A 21,353-nucleotide genomic window follows, 5' to 3' on the forward strand; every position below is an offset into this window, starting at 1 on the left:
CATGCGAGAAGGACCAGGGAAGTAAATGGGTGAAGGAATAAGCCCCCTAACAATTGTGAGTTAACTGTGATTAATGAACAGCCCTAGTTGCTTCAGATTAGAAACAAGGGCCTGCTATTGAAAGTGTGACATATTTTCCTTGATCACAAGGACCAGTAAAGGAGGGGGACCTGACCCGATCAAGCAGACGTTGTCCCAGAGGTGAGCTAGTATCCACAGCATGTTTATCATTGACCAGCCTCCCTCTATCATGAGAGCAACAACAAAAGCTGTATTTACATCATCTTTACTATCCTCTCTTTTCTCTCCCTTCTGTGTTGTTAAAAGGAGACAACTCTTGTTTAGAGCATCCACTTAACTAAATAAAGCATTGAAGTGATTTTTTTAGCATAGGCAAAGGAAATAATACAGCCTGGGGATTGACACAAAGAAATATAGAAACGACCAAGTTAGAAAAAGGTTTATTTACATGTCACCTAGCCCCACTGCTACTGGTAGGAAACACTGATAGGCAATTATAAACCTTGGTAAAGACAGCTCCCTATGCTTAGGCTTTCTTTTAATAAAGCTGTTTTCTCTAATTTAGTGATTTTTTTCTTTTTAAGCAAAGCAAATACGTTTAATCGTTCACTTCATAGGATAAAGCAATAATATAACTGACAGCGTTCAGGCTGATTGCGGGACTTTCATTTTCTTGGGAATCTGTTTTGGTGTTTTGGGAGCTTTCTTGGCTGATTTTACAAGCTTGCCCCCATGAGGTGTCACAAAGGATTTTGCTGCTGGTTTTTTGGGAGTCTTTTTCAGCTCCTTATCCTTTACTACTTCCTTTGGGATCCTGGGCTTCTTGGGTTGTTTCTGTTGAGCTGGTGTTGGCAAATCTGTCTCATTTTCAGCCAATTTCAGTTTCGTTTTTGGAGTCTCCGGAGCCAACGATGTCTTTCTCTTACCAAGTGGTGTCTTAGGTTTTCTGATCATGTTTACACTTTTTTCTGGAGTCTGATTTGGTTCAGTTTTCTGTATTTAAGACATGGAGAAAAAAGTGTCATCTTACAACAAAGGACACATCGTAATTGTTTTGCAAGACAAGATTGATAAAAACATTAGCACTAAAGATCAGTGCCATCTACTGAATAGAATATTCTCTGCTCTAACTCAATTAGTTGTATTTCAGGTAGGCTGTGCGAGGGTAAACAGAAACCAACTCAATCACAAAAGGGTCCAAGAAAAAATATTTTCACTGATACTGTACAGAAAGAGAACAGACTTAAGGAAAACATACTGAGTAGTTGAAAGGTTGTGCTTAAATAAAAAATCCAAGATGACTATTTTTCATTTTAGAACAACTTTGTAACTTATGTTCATTCATTTTCTCTCCATTGGATATTTAAGACAGACTTGCTAGAAATGTCTGCAAACTGAGCATGGTTAACTTGATAGTTTTGAAGAAATTTTAATTATATGATTCTGAGTATTTCCATTCCCAGTAATGACTTGATCAGTATGAAGAGTCCAGCAAGGCTTTCAATTTTTAATAGCCTTCGGTTCTCCTATTTTGTTGCTATCAGAAGCGTAAATTATATGTATTAGTCCACAAAAGATTTGACGTTACCTCTCCCCTAAATAGTGACCTCCACTCGGGCAAAAGGAGGCATATTTAAAGAGATGTATTTGATTCATAACTTGTCTCAAAGCTGTTTTATCTCAAAAGTGAGAGTAAGGGAATGAATTGCAATCAGGCAGCTATGATTATCTATGGCAACCAGTCCATTTCCAACATACTGATGTAAAACAGTTTGATGAAATGATACATAAGACACACATGGGCAGAATATCCATTTACAGAGTGCATAGTTTTCATCTTTCCAAATAGCAGACATGTGGAAAATGAGTTGACCAATCTAATTAAGATTTTGGACACCTGGAGTGCAAACAGCAGATAAAATTTCACTCCAGAAGCCATTGTTCTCTCTAAGAGAGAACCTATTATTTGTGCTAGTCAGAAATGCTATTGTTAAAATAAATAAATAAATAACTTCCTGTCTGTCTGTAAGAGGCTTGTAAAAAAATCCCAAGAGAAAAGAATCCCTTGCTCTTGTGATATCCCCAGGAATACATGTTGCACTCCAAGTGTATTAAAACATACTGCCCTGCAAGCATTAGGTTAGACATACCAATGGTTTAACTTGCTCACTGTTTCCATTAGCCTGTCTCAAGCTTTTTCTTTGCTAAAGGTAGACTTCGTCCATATTCAAAATCTTCATTAAGTTAAAGCTAAACTCTAGATTTCACAAACTTGTTCTTAAATAGAATTACCTCCTTCCCAGCTATACTGACTTCTGTTTGAATAGGAACAAGTTGTGGAATTTCTCCATCATCCTCATCTGGTTCTGTGACTGCCAAGGTTTCTGCTTTTCTCTTTTGTTCCATCTCAAGGTCTTTGGTAGTAGCATTGTTGTTCTTCTTTTCAGCTGTCACTTTGGCCTTAGTTGAAGTCTGTTCTGTGGCTGCCTTCGGTTTTCTTTTCTTTCCTTTCTTTTTCTTACAGGAAGAATCAAAACATCTTCAGTTACACATCACCCCTCCACCACAGTCCAACGCAATATTACAAATATACTGATCTATTTTACTACAAAGGCAAGAATGAGTAGTTCACTATTGCAGAACTTCTGAAACTGAAGATCTTGAAAGAGTGTTAACTTTTAAACCAACACTAATTACAATTCTTCGGTAACAGCAATTTTATAAGCAATGTTACCATGCATCTTGCTATTCAGCAGTTCAGATTTGGCAACAGGCAAGGAGGAAACAATGCCGAGTTTTACTTTTAGAGAACTTGCTAAAGGCATCGTAATCCTGTATGAATGACATACATGGACTAATATATATTGTATTACTATAAATAAATTACATGGTTTAGTGGATTATTATTATATCTACATTTTAAAAAATTCTTCCTCCTCCTGTATAGAAGTTATGCTAACATCAAAATTGACAAGTTCAAAGTGTAGAGCTGTGAGCAATTAAGCAAAAATCAACTATTTTAAGTACAGGGAAATCAACTGTAGAATTCAATGTAACAAAATAGCTGACACTCTTCAAGTGGATTAAATTGATGAAACAACATCCAAATAAGACAAAAAAAATTAAAATAACCCAAACAATATTGAAGTCATAGTTGAGCTGATGAGTAATTGATGCATCCTCCTGAGCTGTACATGAATTTAATTAATACGATTAAGTATTTATTTTCATCTTTTGTATTTTCCTTATAAAAATAACTGAAGCCGCATAACCTGGCTGGTCCATGAAGACGACCAGATCTCAAGTTAGAAATAAGGATATAGAAAAGTGAGGGAATCCCATCCTCTACCATTTTAAGGGAGGAGACTAGCAACACTATAGGATTACATTTTCAACTTGCCACTACTTCAAGTAGAAACAGTGGTTTCCTATTACCATGCACTGTTGTAAAAGCATGCAGTCATGCTAACAAGTGCTGGGTGAGAACAGTTCAACATCACTTGTGTACTGCTGCCTGTGTACTGCACCTAGATGTCTGGCAAATATCCAACTACGGCGGCCGTGGTGCTGGAGCCCAGCATCACGGAGGGCCCCCTTCCCCATCCCCCGCTCCCAGAGCTCGATCGAGAGGGGCCATTTCCCAGCGGCCTGGCTACTGGGGCCCAGGATCCTGCCTTTGCCCCTCTCCCTGACTCTGCACCCAACCTCTGCCTTGCTCCCACTCTGGATCCCTGCCCTGCCCCTGATGTCAATCCCGTCCCTGTCCCCTCCACCTCCCGTGATATCATTGCCACCCCTGGGGCCGTCATCTCCTCACTCCTAGAGGATAGCCCCCAGGGAGCGGCCTCTGTATTTCCCAGTCCCGACTCACTAGGGGCTACTATCTTCCCTCCGCCACCCCCAATCGAGCCGGGGTTTGAGAGGGCTGCGTGGCACCAGCCCATCGGGCGCCATGTCGGGGGTCCGCCCCTTGCCTGCCCATAAAGGTAACCATATAGCCAGTTATAGCACCACCTTATGGAAAGTTATTCTGTAAAGAAGTTAGTAGGAAGTTTTTACCTGTACTCCCTTTTGATGGAGAGATGGCTGCTTGTCAAGCTCATCTAAATTGCAGATGTATGAATTGAAGATTGGGAGAGCAACAGATTTCAATGTTTTGAGGTGAAGAACTTTAATATTTTTCCAATTCTGCAATAATTAAGAAGAGAAGAGTAAATATAAACAAAGAAATGCTTAATCAAGTCCACTTCACATTCTAATTTAATCATGTGATAGTACCTTTGGCAACTTATTGGAAATCACCTCAGAAGCAACAGTGACATTTTCTAATAACTCATCAGCTTTCATTCCAGTGTGACCTATACGTGCTGTACTGAAAGAAAAGAGAGGTGTGCTGTTTATCCTACAGTAAAACAGACCTTCTGACTGAACCACTTGCTTTTAGGCATACCAAAAAATTGACTATGAGTACTGTCTATTCACAATGATCTTAATTAAAAAAAAAAAAGAATGCTGGACTTCACAGGGAAATAAGATCTATTGTAACTACTATTTTATACTAGCCTTTTCAGTATTTGGACACTTGTTTTTAGTTTTTGTTTTGCAAGATGCTATTAAATCTTTAAAGAATACATATATTTGTAGCAGGAACTAATCATGCCTAAAGAAGTTATAGAAGTCTTTAAAAATAAAATAAACAAAGGTGGGGAAATCTTAAGAAAAAGATACTTCAATTCGTAAAAACAAGTTGTTGTCTCTCAACAGTCATAAGGGTAACGTTTTCAAAACTAAGTGACTTAGTTTCCTAAGGCCTGTTGACTTTCAATGGGATCTAGGCTCGCAAGTCCATTAGGAGCTTTTGAAAATTTTACCCATAAATCTTCAAGCTACCTATGTACATCATTAGAATAGCTAATAAGTGTTATTCCCATCATAAAATAAAGATTTAAAATACAAAAAAGAGGATTGTGTATTAATATGGCAGTTATCACTGATTTACAGAAACAAGACCTCGTACAATAGAGTGTCCTGGTAAACTGATTTGTTATTAATGATAGTAAATAACCCTATGCAATCTATTAGGCCACATAAAAATTCAGCAGGATGGGAGATTAACACTAATGTTTAATGCATTGTGATGATTAGGGCTATGATGTCATCTCCGGGTTGTTTTTTTTTTTTGAACAGTTACAGTGAAGAGGTCAAAAAGCTATCTCCCTTGTCAAAGTTTCTATTAAAAAAAACAAACCCCAGTCTCTCTGTATAAACCAAAGTCTACTGCAAGTACTGTGCATTTTGGTGAACCTGTACCTCACTTTATTCAAAGCCCTACTAGAGGGAAAGTAAATAAAATTAAATTAATTTAGTATTGTATCCTGACAGTACTGTTAGGATCACAATACTATCCTTCAAGTGAAGCACAAGCTAAAAATCAATACTTACTAACAACACCCCTTGTTGGTAACTGGAAGTATAGTTCCCTGGATATGTTTGTTTAGTTCCTTAGCTAGATTCTTGGCTTTCAGGTTTACAGATAAAGGTGCCCTAAAAACAGAAAAGGAAAAAAACAATTCACTAAGAACAATTCAGCTTCCCAGGACAATATGGTATAAACATGCATTAGCTACAGACTTACTTTTTGCTTTGATAAAAGTGTTTCCCTATATGTGAGGGCAAAAGCCTTCTAATTCGATCATCGGCCAGGAAGAGGTTAAATCTGTTCAGGAGACGACGCTTTGCTTCAAATGGTTTGTATTCTTTTTTGAGAGTTTTATATGAGATGATCTGTAATTTGAAAGTAATGTTAGGATTAAATTCCCTTGCAAGAATGAATGGAATACTTCTATGCTTATATACAACTGAATGGCATGACTGCCAATCCATTAAGACTTCCACATTAAAATGCACTCTGTTGTCTTCTCTACTTTATTTAAAATAGTGACACATTATTTATACAAATAAGACCAACTGAAGAATGCACAATGCTTTTTTAGTTTAAAAAAAAACAGGTAATAGCTTTCTTTTTAAAAAAATCAAAACAATACAGATGTTAGATATCAATAAAAAAAATATAACCATCAAATGGTAGCTGAAGTACATATGGTCACACATAATCAATCCAAAACTACCCATTTCAAAAAACAAATTTAGACTGCTTTTTATTCCTAATAGGACATAGGAGCCAACACAGCTGAGAATGGGAGAACTGTGAATTTTTTCAGCTTGTGTAAACAAACTCTGCTTAACAATTCACACGTCAAACACTATATAAGTTTGTGTAGTAAATAAACATGTTAAAGAGTATTCAATTTTCCATTTATGAAAGATTATCTTATTTAAGTCATATGACAGTTAATGTTGAAACCAGACTGGCAGACACTGAAAAAAGGTTTCTAAAAACGCTTTAAAAACTATTTTCAAATTATTGTAAACTAAGAGCATGTTGAAAATGAGGCAAAAGAAGCTATTAATTAATAAGTGTGCTCTGATATATTTTGCTTGCATAATACTGAAAGCAATGACAATTTTACTCATTTGGGTAAATTTTGAAGTTTTGAAAGTTTGATAAGTTGGAGAAATTTGATTAGAAGTCCTAAATTTTGAACCATCTGAATTAAGTTAATATTTTGCATTAGAAATCACACACGTTTTTCTTCTTTTGAAGTTTTAAGGAGAAAAAGACAAGACATTATTGTCCCATATCATATTCCAATGTCTTCCTTACCTGGCTGATACTTGTGATCCCATTCTGGATCAACAGTTTCTTGTACAAGTTTTCGGTCTGTTCTGCAGATAATTCAGGTTCATCTTTTGTGAAGAGGCAAACTTCAGATGTTTCTGGTCGAATACCGTGAGGAAGTGGTCTATAACAAGAGGGTTAGAAAGGGGGGGAAGCATTCAGAGAAGGAATACAAATCTCCCTTTCCAAAGTTAGGCCTACAGAGAAGTTCAAAATCACTAGAGTTATGAGTAGTGCAGAAAGACCTTAGGCCCCAATCCTTCAGTGACTTAGGCCTGCTCAATTCTACAATTTTACATCAGTATAGCTACATCTGCCTGAGAGAAGTAGCTATACCAACCTTACCCTGGTATAGACCACAGTAGGTTGATGTAAGAATTCTTCCCGTTGACCTAGCTACTGCCTCTAAGGCAGGTGTATTACCTACAGTGATGGGAGAATTCCTCTCATTGGCGTAGTTGGTGTCTACACTGAAGCACTGCATCTGTAGCGTTTTAAATGTAGACATACCCTCACATGCTTAAGTAATGAGTAATCCCACATACCCCATTAGGACTACTAAAAAAGTATAAAGATAAGCATATGTTGAAGTCTTTGATGGACTGGGGTGATTAGTAGATAGATCCGTAACTTCTCATGCAGCATCATTGTGGCTCAAAATAAAATTTGGGTCTCACGTCTACCAATCAATGGCACAAAAGAAAGTAGGAATCTTTTAGCGATTTATAATAGCACTGAAAAAACATTTAGTGTTATTTCCTGAACTGAGAAGAATGCTTAAAAACAGATACCAACTGCTCAGAAACCAAGAGGACTGGTGTACTAGATACAGAGATTATAGGCCTAAATCTTGTTTTATTTATGTAACTAATCTAAGTGACTTCAAGTGAGTAAAGTATGAAGGATCTGATCCTTTATATATCTGACTCATATCAGATATGATGGAAACTGCCATGCATATTCAGTCAGTGCTCCAAACTTTTGATGCTACTGACAATTATTGAAACCAATAAAATGATTTTTTAAAACATGGTGGTCTTGTGGGGATACCAGCAATGAATGTAAGTTCAGTCCACTGCATGCCACAGCAGATGAAAAGTATCTATTACGGAATACAGAAAATCAGAGCCTTTGAGGAAAAACAGAAGTATAAGAATTCTTACATTTTGATAACTTGTTCTTGTGGTGGGATTTTCCATACTGTCACCATTAAGTATACATTCTCATTCTCATTCAAAAGCAGTTCATCTGTGTTATCTTTAGTCTTTGTGTATGCAAGCAAGGCCTGCACTGCCTTTTTAACCTGGAAGGGTAGAGAAACAGCAAGGTAAATTAATGTTAAGGCCAGGCCTGAGTTCTCCTATTAGTGTCAATCGAAGTGAGTTATTGGCAGACACAGGCTCTATGGTTAGGACTGCCTGGCAGGCCAGTGTGCTCTCTCCCCTCACCAGAAGGGAGATTCAGCTTTACAGGTAAAATGTGTTCAGTTTGCCTGCACTGATGTTCCCCCTAGATATAGCACAAGTCACTGCGGAATTGCTTCTACCCCAGGGACGCGGTTCCAAGCCCTGTCGCCTCCCGCATCCCATGCATCGACCCCTGATACAGCAACAGCCGAAGCCGTGCGAGCGCGGAGCCCCAACCTCCCTCTCGTCCCCAGCGCCTAAGCGGAGTGCCAGGGGAGGGCTCAGGCGGAGGAGCTGCCCGGCCACCCGCGGTAGAGGGCTCAGGATCTCCTCGGCACGAGGCCCCGAGCCCGCCCGCCGTGAAAAATCTCTGCAGCGATTCGGGCCTCCGCGACACGCGAGTCAAGCCCCGCTTGGCCGAACAGCCGCCGGTACCTGTGTGTGATCCAGCTTCTGGCCCGGCGCCGCCATGCTCCCGAGTCCCCACCGCGGACCGACACGTGTGTGGACGTCCGCCGGTCCCTGCGCGCGCGCCCACGCACGCGCAGACCCATCTGCGCGGCGCCCCGTGATGACGTAAACAGCGACCGCAAGTTCTGGGCGGTGCGATGACTGACTGAGTCTTTTTGCTTGGCGCTCCTCGGAGGGGAGGAGAGGAGAGGAGGGGAGGGCGGTCTGAGGGAGGGAGCTGCGGGCCTTGCGGGGCGGTCTGAGGTAGGGGGAGGAAATCGCTCTGAGGGGAGGGAGGGAGCTGTTGGCATGGTGGGGGCGGAAGGGAGCTGCGGACACGGGTGGCGGAGGAGATCGCTCTGAGGCGGGGAGGGAGCTGCGGGCACGCGGGGAGGAGATCGCTCTGAGGGGAGGGAGGGCGCTGTTGGCATGGGGGGCGGAAGGGAGCTGCGGACACGGGCGGGGGAGGAGATCGCTCTGAGGCGGGGAGGGAGCTGCGGGCACGCGGGGGGGAGATCGTTCTGAGGGGGGAGGGAGCTGTGGGCACGTGTGGCGGAGGAGATCGCTCTGAGGGGAGGGAGGGAGCTGCGGACACGGGTGGGGAAGGAGATCGCTCTGAGGGGGGAGGCAGCTGCGGGCACGGTGGGGGGAGATCGCTCTGAGGGGAGGGAGGGCGCTGCGGACACGGGCGGGGGAGGAGATCGCTCTGAGGGGGGGAAGGGAGCTGCGGGCACGCGCGGGGCAGGAGATCACTCTGGGGTGGGAGGGAGCTGCGGGCACGCGGGGAGGAGGAGATCGCTCTGAGGGGGGAGGGAGCTGCGGGCACGGGTGGGGGAGATCGCTCTGAGGAGGGGAGGTAGCTGCGGGCACGGGGGGGGGAGATCGTTCTGAGGGGGGAGGGAGCTGTGGGCACGCGTGGGGGGAGGAGATCGCTCTGAGGCGGGGAGGGAGCTGCAGGCACCCGGGGGTGAGATCACTCTGAGGGGAGGGGGGGAGCTGCGGACACGGGTGGGGGAGGAGATCGCTCTGAGGGGGTGAGGGAGCTGCGGGCACAGCAGGGGGAGATCGCTATGTGGGGGGAGATCGCTCTGAGCTGGGGAGGGAGCTGTGGGTACTGGGGGAGATTGCTTAGGGGTGGTACGGAGTTGCGGGGGAGGAGATCGCTCTGAGTCGGGCAGGGCCAAGGGGGATGGGAGGACTCCGAGGATGGAGGGGAGCTGCGGGCACGGGGTGGGGGAGAGTGCTGAGGGGGTGGGAGCTATGGGCACACAGGGAGGTGTGAAGGTGCGGGGGAGGAGCTGAGGGCATAGGGAGAGTGCAGGGTCCAAATGGGGAGGGAGCTGTGGGCACAGGGAAAGGGCGCTCTGATGGGGAAGGGGCTGCAGGTACAGGGAGGATGGTTGCTGGTGGTGGGGAGGAGTTGTTGGCATAGGAAGCGGGGGGGCGCCGAATAGGAGGGAGCTCCAGGTACAGGGAGAGTAGGGATCCAGGAAGGGAGGGGCTATGTGCCCAGGGAGACTGGGGATACAAGGAAGGGAAAGGAGCTGTGGAAACAAGGGGGATGGGGGTCCGGTGGGGGCATCTGTCATGACCCTGGCTTCCTACCATAATAGCATCAGGGCAGCTCTACCAGTAGCTGTCTAGTGATGGGAAATTTCTAAATGAAAGTCTAGTATGCTGCAGGGTTCAGCTGTTTTTACTTGCAGTTTTGACCAGGTTTGCATGACGCAGTAGTAGAAATACCAGAGCCCTGTTTATGATAATGGCTCAGCCACACTGCAGCTGTAGTGTTGCTGGCAGTTGCTATACAGTGGAGTCACATCTTACGCGTAGGTTAGGTTCTAAAGTCAGCGCGTAAGGCGAAAATCGCGTATAGTCAAAATTACCCTTGAAAATCCCTTAAATCGCCCATAAAGTACAGTATGCTGTACATGGTTTTGTGTATACAACCCTGTACAGTAATATATATATAAATGTATAATGTATACAGTAATGTACAGTGTATAATAAAAAGTACATATGCAAAATATAATTTTACAGTACTGTATTTTTAATTACAGGGGGTACTTACAGGGGGTCATCAGGGCTTGATGTTGATCCAGATGACGGAGGTGACGGAGAGCTTGGGTGATGGAGAGCGAGTCGTAGACGAAGTGGTTGGCTTTGGTTCAGCTTGAGAAGTTGATTGTGTAGGCTCATCTGCTGCTGGTTGTTTTTCCTTGAAAAACATGGTGATTGGCAACGGTCACTGTTGTCTCTTGAACTGCTCAAACATTTCTTGATACGGTCTCAAATCATCCATAATACTACGTGTGATTTTGAGGCTTCTTTCCATAGAGGGATCATATTCAGAAATTAAATCATTCAAGTGTTTCGCTGCTTGGAACACTTCAGCAAATTTATGAAGATTCTAACTTGCTGGCTCTTCCTGTTCATCGTCATCATCTTCGTCTTCTGTAGATGATTTTATCAGTTCCTCTAACTCTTCGTTAGTCAATGTTTCTCTATGGCCTTCAATTAATTCTTCAATTTCTTCCTCGAGGATGTTGACGAAGCCATCACCACCCACTTGCCTGGCCAGCTGAACAATGCATTTCACTTCTTTGTCAATGGTTGGGAAACCCTTAAAATCATTCACACATTCTTTCCATAGGTTTCACCAACGTGCATTGACTGTTTCAGACTTGATTGCCTGTTTAATATAAGTGATGCAATCGGCAATGATGAAGGACTTCCAACACTCCATCACATTAAGATTGGGATGAGCATCCATAGTGCTACGTATCCGTGAGAACGTAAGCCTCGTGTATGTGGCCTCGAAATAGCGAATCACGCCTTGTTTGAGAGGATGGAGGTGGGGGGGGGGGGGGAGAAAGACGACTTCAGTGTCGTTATGTGCAAACCGGAGTACAGCAGGGTGGCCAGGAGCATTGTCTACGAGCAGCAACACTTTAAAGTCAAGTCCTTTCTCTTCGAGGTACTGCTTGACCTCTGGAATGAAACACTTTTGGAACCAATTCAGAAATAATGCTGCCCTCACCCAAACCCTTTTATTTGATTGTCAGAATACAGGCAGGAGATTTTTGTTCTTGCCTTTTAGGGCATGGGGATTTGCAGCCCTGTAGAGCAAGCCTGGATTTATTAAATGCCCAGCCGCATTGCCACAAATCACAGTCACACGGTCTTTAGCTGCTTTGACGCCAGGGGCTTGTCTTTCTGATTTCGAAGTGTAAGTGCGGTTGGGCATTTTTTTTCCAGAAGAGCCCACTCTCAGCATTAAAAACTTGTTCCAGAAGATAGCCCTTTTCTTCTATGATTTTCTGTAATTGTTCGGGGTAGGCTTTTGCTGCCTCTTCATTGGCAGATGCAACTTCACCAGTAGTCTGCACGTTTTTGAGGTTGAAGCAGTTCCTAAAACTGTTAAGCCAACCTTGGCTGGCTTTGAATTCCTTCTCATCAGAAGGCTGTCCCTCTTCGGCGGGAGGTTTGAACAGCGCGTAGAGGCTAAGAGCCTTTTCTCGCAACGTGTTGCCATTGATAGGCACACGTTTACGGTTCATGTCTTCCAGCTATAAATTTAATGCCTTTTCAGTCTTCACTGAAGTCTTATCATGCACCTGGCTCGTCACCTTAGCAGTTATTGGAGCACTTGATGCCGCGGCTTGACAAATTTATCTCTCTCGAATCTTGATGGCACGGATGCTAGACTCGTTGTGGCCATATTTATGCGCCACGTTGGAGACCGACATACCGTCTCTCAATAAATCCAACACAGGCAGTTTTTCCTCCAGCGTTGGAACAGATCGCTGTTTCTTCAGTTGAGCGTCAGATGAAGTAGTTGGCTTGTGTTTAGGGGCCATGTTGTACGAAAAATATGTACAGTATCTTTAAACACTAGAATCACACTCAGCGTGGCGAGTTGTTCACACTATGAGAGGCACACGGGAACTGAGACTGACTGAGGGAACAGCAGATTCACATCTCACACTCACTCTGGGGCATACGCTCATTGAGTGGAAGGGTGGGCGGAATCGCCCACACTATTTACAGGTATCTTGTTGTTTTTCTTTTTTTTTTGCCGAGCACATATAGTTGAATTTGCGAAAGTTTGCATGTATGATGCGACTCACCTGTAGTTGCATATGTAGACAATGCCAGACTCACCAGTGTCAACTTGCCCAAAACAAATACTCAGGAATAAAATCTAGCAGGCCTGACACCTGGTTTCCTACTCTGAGCACTAGATTTAAACTTTGATGTGTGTATATTCAGGCATCCTATCATGGGGGCATTCTTTCTTAATTAGTTCCCCTATTATTTAGGGCTGTTGATTAATCACAGTTAACTCACGCAATTAACTCAAAAAAATTAATCGTGATTAATCGCACTTTTAATCACACTGTTGCACAATAGAATACCAATTTAAATTTATGAAATATTTTTGGATGTTTTGTTACATTTTCAAATATATTGATTTCAGTTACAACATAGAATACAAAGTGTACAGTACTCACCTTATATTATTTTTATTACAAATATTTGCACTGTAGAAATAAACAAAAGACCAGTATTTTTCAATTCACCTCATACAAGTACTGTAGTGCAATCTCTTTATCGTGAAAGTGCAACTTACAAATGTAGATTTTTTTTTTTTTTGTTACATAACTGCACTTCTTTACAGGATATTTACAGTGTCACCTGAAAGTGAGAACAGGCATTTGCATGGCACTTTTGTAGCAAGCATTGCAAGGTATCTATGTGCCAGATATGCTAAGCATTTGTATGCCCCTTCATGCTTTGGTCACCATTCCAGAGGAAATGCTTCCATGCTGATGACACTTGTTAAAAAAATAATGCATTAATTAAATTTGTGACTGAACTCCTTGCGGGAGAATTGTATGTCTCCGACTCTATTTTACCAGCATTCTGCCATATATTTCATGTTCTAGTAGTCTTGGATGATGGCTCAGCACATGAACACTTTCACTGCAGACTTGACAAAATGAAAAGAAGGTACCAATGTGAGATTTATAAAGATAACTACAGCACTCGACCCAAGGTTTAAGAATCTGAAGTGCCTTCCAAAATCTGAGAGGGATGAGGTGTGAGCATGCTTTCAGAAGCCTCAAAAGAGTAACACTCCGATGCGGAAACTACAGAACCTGAACCACCAAAAAAGAAACTCAAACTTCCACTTGTGGCATTTGACTCAGATGATGAAAATGAACATGAGTTGGTCTTCACTGCTTTGGATTGTTATCAAGCAGAATCTGTCATCAGCATGGACGCATGTCCTCTGGAATGGTGGTTGAAGGGACATATGAATCTTTAGCACATCTGGCAGGTAAATATCTTGTGACGCTGGCTACAATAGTGCAATGCGAACATCTGTTCTCACTTTCAGGTGACGTGAACGAGAAGCAGGCAGCATTATCTCCTGCAAATGTAAACAAAATTGTTCATCTGAGCAATTAGTTGAACAAAAAGTAGGACTGAGTAGACTTGTAGGTGTAAAGTTTTACATTGTTATATTTTTGAATGCAGTTATTTTTTGTACATAATTCTTCATTTTTAAGTTCAACTTTCATGATAAAGAAATTGAACTACAGTACTTGTATTAGGTGAATTGAAAAGTACTATTTCTTTTGTTTTTTATAGTGCAAATATTTGTAATAAAAAATAAATATAAAGTGAGCACTGTACACTTGGTATTTTATGTTGTAATTGAAATCAATATATTTGAAAATTTGGAAAACATCCAAAATATTTATTTAAATGGTATTCTCTTGTTTAATAGTGCGATTAATCATGATTAATTTTTTTAATCATTTGACCGCTCTACTATTATTGTATACTTCTCCCCCTCTGCAAAGGGATACAAGGAGGACTGTTCCAGTCTATTCTAGACGCTGAAATACCTATTAACACAATAAGAGAAAATGGGTAACGTGAAGAAATACAGGGAAAATCAGGGGACTGTATCCATGAGAAACCGAATACCTGGCCTAAGAATACAGTACTAGGGTGACAGGGCTAGAGCTATATGGATTTTACCTTTGGAAACCAGGATGAGACCTGATGGAGAGAAACAAATGTAACAAATCTGTATGTTGGGGGATGGAGGTTTTTTTTTTTTTTTTTAAAGGGTTAGCGCTATGTAGTGTTACATGTCAATTAGGGTGTGTGGGAGGTGAGAGGGGATGTCATGTGAGGGGTTTCTGAACAACATGGTCTGTAAGGACAGGCAAGGCCCAAAATGCATTTCTGCTCTAACCCTCTCACTCTTCAGCTGCAGTGCTTGTAGCAGGTACAGAAATAAAGGCAGCAGGGAGGCCATGCTTGAATAGCTGGAGTTGGTAGTTCTGCTCATTTCCCCCCTTTATTTTATTCCCTCTGCCTTTCAGCCCTGCCCTCACGCCCTTCTGTGAGATCTCCTTCTCCGGTTTGTTGCTCTGCTGATGTGCCAGTACCAACAGGATACAAAGATTAAAATACTCTGGTCTCTGACACGCTCCATGTAGCGATTTCAGATAGCTGGCTCTAGCATCTACTGCAGGAGTGGGCAAACTACGGCCCGTACGCTGAATTCAGCCCGCGAGCCGGCTTGCGAGCTCCCGCTGGGGAGCAGGGTCTGGGGCTTGCCGTGCTGCGGCACTCCAACCAAGGCTCTGGGTCAGGGGCTACACCACGCGGTGCAGCTCCGCTCTGGCACTCCAGCCGGGGCACAGGACCCGGGGCCGCACCACCCAGCTGGGCCCTGCTCTGGCGCTTCAGCCAGGGTGCAGGGTCGGGGCTGCTCCATGCGATTCCCGGAAGCCGTGGCACGGCCCCACTCTGGCTCCTAAGCGCTCCAATGGGAGCTGCAGGGGCAGTGCCTGCGTATGGGGCAGTGTGGAGAGCCGCCTGGCCACACAGGAACCGGAGAAGGGACATGCCACTGCTTCTGGGAATCACTTGAGGTACGTGCTGCTCAGAGCCTGCACCCCTAAGCCTCTCCCCATGCCCCAATCCCCTGCCCCAGCTCTGATCCCCCTCCCACCCACCAAACCCCTTGCTCCCAGCCCAGAGCTCCCTCCTACACTCCACACTCCTCATCCCCAGCCTCACCCCAGAGCCCTCACCTCTTCCTGCACTCCAGCCCCAATTTTGTGAGCATTCATGGCCTGACATACAATTTCTATTCCCCAATGTGGCCCGCATGCCAAAAAGTTTGCCATCACCTGATCTACGGGGTAACAAAGTGGAGTGGTTAATGGTGATTTCAAACTTTCCTCTAGGTAAGAGATTGGAGTAGACTAGCAAGGCAGTTGAGGGTTGCTGAAATCTATATATGTTACTACATGTTTCACCCCTGCACATCTGCTAGCAGTGTGGTAGGATAGCTTTTAGATGGTGAGGCCTAAACAACATAGCTAGAACATGTTTCTTCTACCTGTTGGTGCATCCCTGGCACAGCAGGTGTGGGACAAGGAAGCTTATGCTAAAATCAGAGAAAGCTTTTTAGAGCTTGCAGATAGAGGGCAGTGTCACAGCACAGAGGGGTGGTCCCAAAAGCCCATTGCTGTGATGCATTAGGATGGGGAGATCAGCATTTCTTTAAGTGGATTTAGTGCTAGTGAACTGATGGTCACAAAATCTGAAGTGCTAACCTCACACCCGTAGAGGCTCTGCAAAGTGAAAATGGTAGCAAAACAGGTGACAACAAAGAACGTGTGTGTTTTAGGGATCTTCGGAGAGAAAGAAGATAAGATACAGAGACCTTAAGTTTTATTTCTATATTGGGGGGGAGGGGAGGGGGGGTCAGCCAGGCCAACAGGGCCACATGTGAGGGCAAATTGCAGGCCTGCCCATGCCTTGCAGTTGGGGGAGGGGGCAACACCCATCATGTCCCCCCCCCCAACTATGCCCATTCTTAAGGCTCCTGTTTCAGATACTGGACATACAGAAAGACGGGGATAGAGGGACGATAATAATGGAAGTTAGAACATTGAGGCCTGATCTAACTTACAAATTAAATCCATCTAGGTAAGTCACTCAAGGCTATGAAAAATTTCCTTGACCTAGCTACTGCATCTCAGGGAGGTGGAATAATCACAACAGAAAAACCCCTTTATCTATGTATGTTACAATAGCACAGCTGAAGTAGCTGTAGCATAGACATGGCCTGAGTCAGTCTCCTCAATGGAAGGATTGTCTATGACTGTGGCTGTCAAATAAAAACTGCTCTTCTGAGTCAATGTGTGGGTAGTACATACCAAAACGAAAAGCTTAGTTTTTCTGCGGTTCTAAGTCAGCAAACCAGCGGTTGGAAAAAAGTAGAATATAAACTAGGGAACAACTTGTGAACAATTTGAATATAAAGTAGGTCACCATTTGTGAACAATTTGTAATGATTTTGGTTTATAGAGCTGGAAAGAGCCAGTTTTAATCTAGTTGATTTGGTGCCATATTTGTTCCAAGACTAGAAATAGAATAAGGAGGAGCTTCAGAAGTCATCAGTTGCTGTAAAGTCTGTTTTTACTGAAGGATGAAAGATGTAATTATTAGAAACGGAATTCTAACCTTCTCCAATGCCTCTGTGTGGTTTGAATGAAACAAATTAGAAAAAAATTTAGCTAATTAATTGATAGTCAATTTCTGTCTTAAAACCATGTGACTAATGGGAATATCATTTGATCAAGAACCCAGTTTAGCCTTCGGGCACAGGTAAATGAACAAATGTGTTTTAAACACTATCTACAGTGGAGTTAAATGTTTACATGATTAGTTTTGATTTAGAAAGTTCACACTGCATAATTGCTTCCAATAATAAAATTGAATGTCATTTTCATTCATTCTGAACATGATGTAAAGTTAAAGGATAAATTATAGCATAGTAATTTTATCTTCACAATTTTTTTTTCTCATACACACAAGTGAAAACTTTCCGTATATTTTTACCCAGCTACAATCCATACCCATAATGTGGTGATTCCTGGAATGACAAAACTGCGTAGTGTTCCAGCTTTTGTCATCTAAACCAGTGCTTTTAGACCTCCCTTATTTTTTACTTAATATTTCTTTGAAATGAGCATACAAGGAGCACTAAAATTTTCTGCTATATCTAGCAGGTCTTTGATTTTTGCAAACAGAGCTAGAGCTAAAAATATAAAATTAGATTTTTCTTCACTACTCCCTAAGAAGTCCAGATTTTTTTGAGAAGTGTTTTTATTTCCCCAGACTAGGTCATTTTTCATTGGTGGCAAACTTCCGAAACCCGTATGTTATCAGGACATATGTACTACTTGCCTTAAATTGTAGAAGGAAAATAAGCAGAAATGTAAGAAAAAACATTTTGAGGAGGAATACCCAAGGAAACTATTATTGGAGACATTGGAAAATTTTGCTGTTGTTCCAAGAGTACATTCATTAGTTATATATTTTCTGTGTAATCTTAGACTACACTCTTCCTCTCCCCAAGAACAGGGATCTGATAAATGCAAATAAGAATAATCAAGTTAGAGGTAAAGATTATGGACATTTACACACAAAGTAAAAATTAAAAACAAATGCTTTAAACACAAGGGAAGATGTCAAACTTTAGTATTAGGGCCCTACCAAATTCACAGCCATGAAAAATGTGTCACAGACCATGAAGTCTTATCTTCCCCATGAAATCTGGCTGTTGTAGGGGAGACCAGATTTCAGAGCTGAGTGGCTGTAGAGCGAAAGCTGCTGGCCGGTCACCCAGCTCGGTGGCATGGTATGGTAATGCTACCTCCTTACTTCTGTGCTGCTGCTGGAGGCAGTGCAGCCTTCCGAGCTGGGCGTCCAGCCACCAACTGCCCAGCTCTGAAGGCAGCAATGCAGAAGTAAGGGTGACCCCCCCCCCCCCGCTTTTGGGTCCATACCCCCAGGGTTACACCATCATGACATTTACAATTTAAATATCTGAAACCATGAAATTTAGTTTTTAAAATCCCATGATTGTGAAATTGACCAAAAGGGACTATGAATTTGGTAGGGTCCTATTTATTATGATCCAAGTTACAAATAGTTTTTGTAGTCATTTATAAGTAGTGTGCATATTGTCATTGACACAGGCTGGGGTTAACCTTCCTGTGGACTAGTGTTGATGGCAGGAAACCAAAAGCAGATTTTTTTTTTAATTGGTATTTGGAGCCTCAAGCCAGCACTTCTAAATATGAGGGGAAAAAATCTGATTGCTCTTTTTATTGTTACCAAAGCCATTATTAGAAGTGACGTGCAATGGAAAAACCGGTTCCAGTCAGTGCCTTTCTTCTTGACATATGAAGACCTGAAAAGGTTTTCAAAACTTTTAAATTGCAGCAAGGACGGTTTAGGTTGGACATTAGGAAAAACTTCCTAACTGTCAGAGTGATTAAGCACTGGAATAAATTGCCTAGGGAGGTGGTGGAATCTCCATCATTGGGGATTTTTAAGAGCAGGTTGGATAAACACCTGTCAGGGATGGTCTATATAATACTTAGTCCTGCCTTGAGTGCAGGGGACTTCACTAGATGACCTCTCGTGGTTCCTTCCAGTTCTGTGATTCTATGAAAACAATAGTGCTTTAGTTTATCTTGGAAATTGTAGGATTAAAGACCGTTCTTCTCTGTTTTTGCTAGAAGTTGTGGTGGAGGATCAAGAGAATTGGATTGTGCATTCAGCCCTTAAAGGGACATATGTGGTTAATTTTTAACTAGAACACCTGTTCTTCCAATTTAGGTGTTTTAGTTTTTTTTGTTTTGTTTTCACAGTGGTCTCTGTTCACATTACATACCGCTGACTTACTTCCTCCTATCCAATTCAGCATCTTGACCTGTCTCTGATGCTCCCTAAATATCTTCATCAAACTTCATCTGGTACAAAACTTCTCACTTTTCCTTCCAAACCCTCGCCCCCTTCTCTTGCTGTTAATGCCATCATGTTCCCTGTCACTCAACATTGGTGTCATGTTACACTCTGTTCTTTCTTACCCTACACACCCGTGACGTGGCCAAATCCTTCTGGTTACTATTACTTCCTCCATAGCATTTCCAAAGGCCTATTCTTGTTTAAGCTTTCATTTCCTTCCACCTTTTCCTCTCCCCTATATACTTGTTACTTCCCATATTGAAATCAATGTCTAAGCTTGTTAGACAGCAGCTGACTCTTACAACGTATTTATACAGTGCCTACCACACTGGAGTGTCTTGATTGTGCCATCTAGACACTACCACAGTATGAATAATAGTTATTTCCCTTGAGTAATTAGGTTTTACTTCCTAGCTACTCATTCCCCAAGAGAGGAACCATCCCTACTTCTGTAATTGTACAGTATTCAATACCATGGGACCCCATTGTGATTGGGGCCTCGGCACTACCGTAAGTAACTGCCAGTAACAAACTGTTAGTTCTGCAGTGGTCCATAGTTTCTCTAGATGAGCAGTACAAGCAAGATCTGACTTACTAATATTAAAAAAGAAAGTACTTTAGAAAAATTCTTTCAGGCCTTTATACACTGTGTAGAAGCCAGGTTCTCCCCACCCCGCCCCCATTTACATGACACCATTGAAGAACAAATTCAGAGCCTTCTATAGCAATCAATGTGTAAGTTATTCAATGCAACTCAACCAACCAGAAAATTTGGAAGAACAAATATCTAAAAGAAGTGTAGTGGTGGATGTGGAAGGTTTTCTGTCCTGTCCCCTATTCCATAGAGTTCTGTTATCCAGGGAACTGAACTACAAGCACTCTGTAGGCAGGCGGTGATCATATAGTGTTTTGAGGTGAGCAGAAGTAACTTTCATCGGCTTAATTCTCCATGTTTTTCTTTAGATTGCCCTACAGGGATAGGTTAAAAAAACTTGATCACCTGAGGGTGGTTTAATCAAATCCTAATACTTCTTGGAAGAGCTTTTGTATGCAGTATCTTGAGCCGCCCTCAAAGAATTGGAGAAGCCATGCTTTCTTCCACTCTGCCAAGCAGATTTTTTGGCAACAGAAATCCAACTAATGGTGGGACAGGAGTCAAAGAGTTAATACGAAATTTTTTAACAAGAGAAGACAAAGGCTATTATACCCAGAGCTCAAGGTTCTCCAGCATATATATCAGCCTAGTCAGAAGTTATCTTTGTGGGATATTAAGATTAGAACCAGTGATAACTCTTCTCCACAGGGGGAAATAAACTGACTTGATAACCGAGCTCTATACCACACTGACGTAAATTGAAAACCTACCACTTTCCTTATGATCAATAGCTATCTAAGAACTAACTTTGTTGGTATACTTTTCCTTACGGATCCCACATGGGGTTTGTAAAGAAGCAGATTCAGTCTATTGACTTGCTGACTGAGCAAGTTTCTTGGGTGAGAAAAAGCCATGAAGTCTTATATGGAGAAAACTCCATTTGCTCAGGTTTCAGCACATTATCTAAACATTCTGCACTAGCAACACAAAAAAGGCTAACATTTATTCAGACTCCTGGAATTGTTCACCATCTAAAAATACCCAATGTCTGAGGACATACAGACCTCTCATGAAGGCTATATTTCTCATAGTGACCATAATATTTAATGAGTTTGTGGCAGAGATTATTCATTAAGCAGTTTTCACTGGGCATCTTGTGCCACTGAAAAATCTGTACTTCAAGCCATATCACCAGCAAAGATCCTTCTGGAATAAATTTAATAAAGCAGCTAGTTTTCCAAAGAACTATCCCCAGTGGATGGCTAGTGCCACTGAAGTTAACAAT

At 42.4% G+C, this 21,353-nt stretch overlaps 1 protein-coding gene across 2 annotated transcripts; it reads right to left on the bottom strand.

Moving 5' to 3' along the window:
* Positions 1-445: 445 nt before the first annotated feature.
* RSL1D1 (ribosomal L1 domain containing 1) lies at positions 446-8,755 on the bottom strand. 2 transcript variants are annotated; one of them, XM_027820639.3, is made up of 9 exons: positions 8,602-8,755; positions 7,924-8,063; positions 6,746-6,884; positions 5,657-5,805; positions 5,464-5,565; positions 4,300-4,393; positions 4,081-4,209; positions 2,335-2,538; positions 446-1,014 (listed from the first exon to the last, which is right to left on the bottom strand). In XM_027820639.3, the coding sequence occupies exons 1-9, from the start codon at positions 8,635-8,637 to the stop codon at positions 667-669; spliced, it is 1,341 nt and encodes a 446-aa protein (XP_027676440.2). In that variant the 5' UTR covers positions 8,638-8,755; the 3' UTR covers positions 446-666. The 2 variants fall into 2 exon arrangements, with proteins under 2 accessions (XP_027676440.2, XP_043379173.1); XM_043523238.1 differs by having other exon boundaries at positions 2,314-2,538.
* Positions 8,756-21,353: the final 12,598 nt, after the last annotated feature.

Source organism: Chelonia mydas, chromosome 10 (assembly GCF_015237465.2).
Source record: "Chelonia mydas isolate rCheMyd1 chromosome 10, rCheMyd1.pri.v2, whole genome shotgun sequence".
NCBI classification, from domain to species: Eukaryota; Metazoa; Chordata; order Testudines; family Cheloniidae; genus Chelonia; species Chelonia mydas.